Genomic DNA, 3,290 nt, shown 5'->3' on the forward strand with positions numbered 1-3,290 from the left:
TGGGAATTTTGCCTTCTTAAGTTTCCTTAAGAAACTGACAACGTTCCTGAGCTTTCTTTATCAGCGTGGAGATGTGAGATGATCATGTCAGGTTCTCTGTGATGCTGGTTTCACATGCTGGTAAAGATGAGGGAATAGCAGTCTCTGATTTCCTGTTGCTGAGTTTTGTTTTTCTGCGACCGGACATTAGCCAGGAGTAGGCTGGGTAGTAGAATAGCCTTAGGTCCGACCTGGGCTATCTTAGCACTTATCCCAGTTCGCTTGGGTGACGTTTGGTCTGTTTGGTCTGGTTGTCTGGACGGGAGATGCCGTTAGCAGTGATCATCTCAAGGTCTGCTTCACTCAGTCCAATCCCTGTACATCCTTTTTGACATTGATGAGTGAATTTCTGTCACAAGTAATATGTGTTTAAGTAATACAAAACCCCAAAACAGATTAAAACAAAAATTTTGTGAAGTTTAAGGAGTTTGCATGCAACGCATTTGCCATGGTAAAAACACTGTAAACACTGCAAGAGTTGTCACATTGACCTGATAAAATTCATATTATGTTTGAATATATAACCCCTGTAAAGTCTCTGATTGTGTTATAAATATTTTCTTGTCTTATGTATGATTCATTTGTGTCACTATAAAAAGACAAATGAATATATATACACAATTCTCAGTACTCCTAGCGTCCCTTTCACAATACTTTAAGCTGATGATAAACAGAGCAACTTTTAGAGCAATCGTGCAGGTAACGTTGCCATCAATGGTAATGAGTAAAGATTACTATCGTAATCCCCTTCCCCTACCACTCTGCCACCAGTCCCGCACCGCCGCTATCCGTTCAAAACATAGTCGGACTTGCCACTAGCAAGATTGCCCAGCAACATTGCCCTAAAAATGTTGCCCCTTGTATCATCAGCTTTAGTAATTTGATTCAATGTCAACTTAAAAATATTGCTTAATTAAACATATGTTTGATGGTTTCCTTGTCTTTCTGGATGTACAGGCTTACATGACACACTCTTTCTTTCAGATAGTTTTGAGCCTTCTTCTGCCCCCTGCCATCTTGCTACTGGAGTTTAAAAGCAAAGCTGAAATGTGCCATGTTCCACAATTCCATGAGGCAATGCTGTTTGGACTGGACTCTGTGAAGTCAGGACCAACCCCTGAGGGAGCTAATCACGCGGTAAAGTGCCAGTAGTGCACTTATCCAGCACTGTTTTATTTAAACTGGAACTGGAATCCTAATATTTTTACGTCTCTTGTCTTGTCTTCCATTCTCTTCTCTTGTCCTGCTCTACTCTCATAGGTCAGTCAGGATGCAGAGCGAGGCCTGTCTTTCCATGACAAATGTCTTAGTCCCGTGTCAGAAACTGTATCTTCTATGACCATGCATTGTCTGTCCTGGGTCAAAAGAATCTATGAATTCTACACAGCTCCTGTTGTCAAGTTCTGGTTTCACACAGTAGGTGTTATGTGTGTTGTTATACTGAAAACACATTACACAGATTGGATGAGAGTACGTCCTTGTCTTTGATGCAGCATGTTTGATATTTAATGTATGTTTTTCTAATTGTTCTGTATCTCTGTCTCTGTTTCCACTTCAGATGTCCTACTTGGCCTTTCTGATGTTATTTTCGTACGTTGTACTAGTGGAGATGGGGGATCAACCCAGTGTTCAGGAGTGGCTGGTCATAGCTTACATCTTGTCCACTGCAGTGGAGAAAACCAGAGAGGTGAGAGAGCCAGTAGAGAGACGTGTTATCTTATTTATTTCTCTTCTTTCCCATTTGAAATTATTTAACTATTTATGTGCATTTGCTACATACATTTTCTACAGCTTTATGCTACATAACAAAAAAAATCTTAATATATACCTTTACTATACTTTATAAGGTACTAATGTCCGAGCCGAGGAAGCTGAGCCAGAAGCTGAAGATTTGGTTTTCAGAGTACTGGAATGTATCAGATTTCATAGCCGTCCTACTCTTCCTGGCTGGACTGGCAATGCGTTGGTTTGCTAATCCATACCGGACGGCAGGACGCATCAGTTACTGTCTGGACATCATCTTCTGGTTCGTCAGGGTGATGGATCTGCTAGCTGTCAATCAGCATGCTGGCCCTTACCTCACCATGATCACTAAAATGGTGGGTAGAGACTGCACACTACTTGTTAGAGAAAGTGGAAAAGTGTTTTTTTTTAGTCACCTCTTTCTCCTCCCTCTGTGTCTACTCAGACCAGTAACATGTTCTTCATAGTGGTGATGATGGCAATAGTGCTGCTGAGCTTTGGTGTGTCCAGGAAGGCCATCCTTTCACCAAATGAGGAGCCGTCCTGGAGCCTAGCTCGAGACGTAGTCTTCCAGCCCTACTGGATGATCTTTGGAGAGGTCTATGCATCAGAGATATATGGTTAGTAGTTCAACAGAAATACTTATTAACTAGTGATAATTTAACACAGTCAAAGTTAGGTGACTTTGGCCTTGAGTTTCTTAGAGGAGGTGGAGGTGCATCAAGGTCAACTTGCCACTTGAAAAGACACATTCAGATCAGGTAAAGTAAAAAGTTAAAGCAAAGTGAATCATATAACTGGTGGAAAATCCAGGTCGGTCATTCAGTCATTCAATCAATCAGTGTCACCTCATTTTAAGTGATACTTGTTTGAGAAGTGATGCTTCACCTTTGTATTAATATGTGTGTTATTAATTGCAGGCTAAAGGTGACTGGGGTGATTATCCTTATTGTTTCAGGACTCTGGTAACTTTAATGCAGCGGTTTATGCGTGTTGATATGTGTACAACATATACTGTAGATGCCATGGGACTGTAAAGTTTTGGTATAATGGCTAAAGTAATTTCAATTAAATGCTTTAGTTGAGGCTCTGTTTTACAATACGATATGTCAGTCCTGCACATCATGTGTCAAATCATGTCCCCAGTGAAAATTTAGAATGGTATATAAAAGAGGTCATATTATGCTTTTTGGCTTATTCCCTTTCCTTTATTGTGTTATTTATCTTTTTTGTGGATGTAATAGGTTTGCAAAGTCCACCCCAAAGGGAGTTACCATCTCCCACAGAAAACACTGCTCCTGAACTGCATAAAGAGCAGCCTGATTGGAGTTCAGCCTTTACTTTTGTAACCTATCTGCATCACTATGTAACACGAGCCATAATGCTCGCCTAGCGACTACTCAGGCACGCCCTCAAAAACTGAGCTGCAGCACACATAGTGACAAGATGTCCGCCCGCTGCCTCCTCTCACCCCCCACCCTCCCTACCGAACATTAGACACCCTCAAA

General features: G+C 41.3%; 1 protein-coding gene across 1 annotated transcript; it reads left to right on the forward strand.

Moving 5' to 3' along the window:
• Positions 1 to 1,023: 1,023 nt before the first annotated feature.
• Positions 1,024 to 2,402, forward strand: LOC123964584 (transient receptor potential cation channel subfamily M member 6-like; the record flags this gene model as incomplete). Its single annotated transcript, XM_046041459.1, has 5 exons — positions 1,024 to 1,176; positions 1,300 to 1,455; positions 1,598 to 1,726; positions 1,887 to 2,138; positions 2,228 to 2,402. Coding segments are annotated over 5 exons (865 nt in total), but the record flags the coding sequence as incomplete, so codon positions are not given.
• Between the last annotated feature and the right edge of the window lie 888 nt (positions 2,403 to 3,290).

The sequence above is a fragment of the Micropterus dolomieu genome, unplaced genomic scaffold (genome assembly GCF_021292245.1).
Source record: "Micropterus dolomieu isolate WLL.071019.BEF.003 ecotype Adirondacks unplaced genomic scaffold, ASM2129224v1 contig_3430, whole genome shotgun sequence".
Lineage (NCBI taxonomy): Eukaryota > Metazoa > Chordata > Actinopteri > Centrarchiformes > Centrarchidae > Micropterus > Micropterus dolomieu.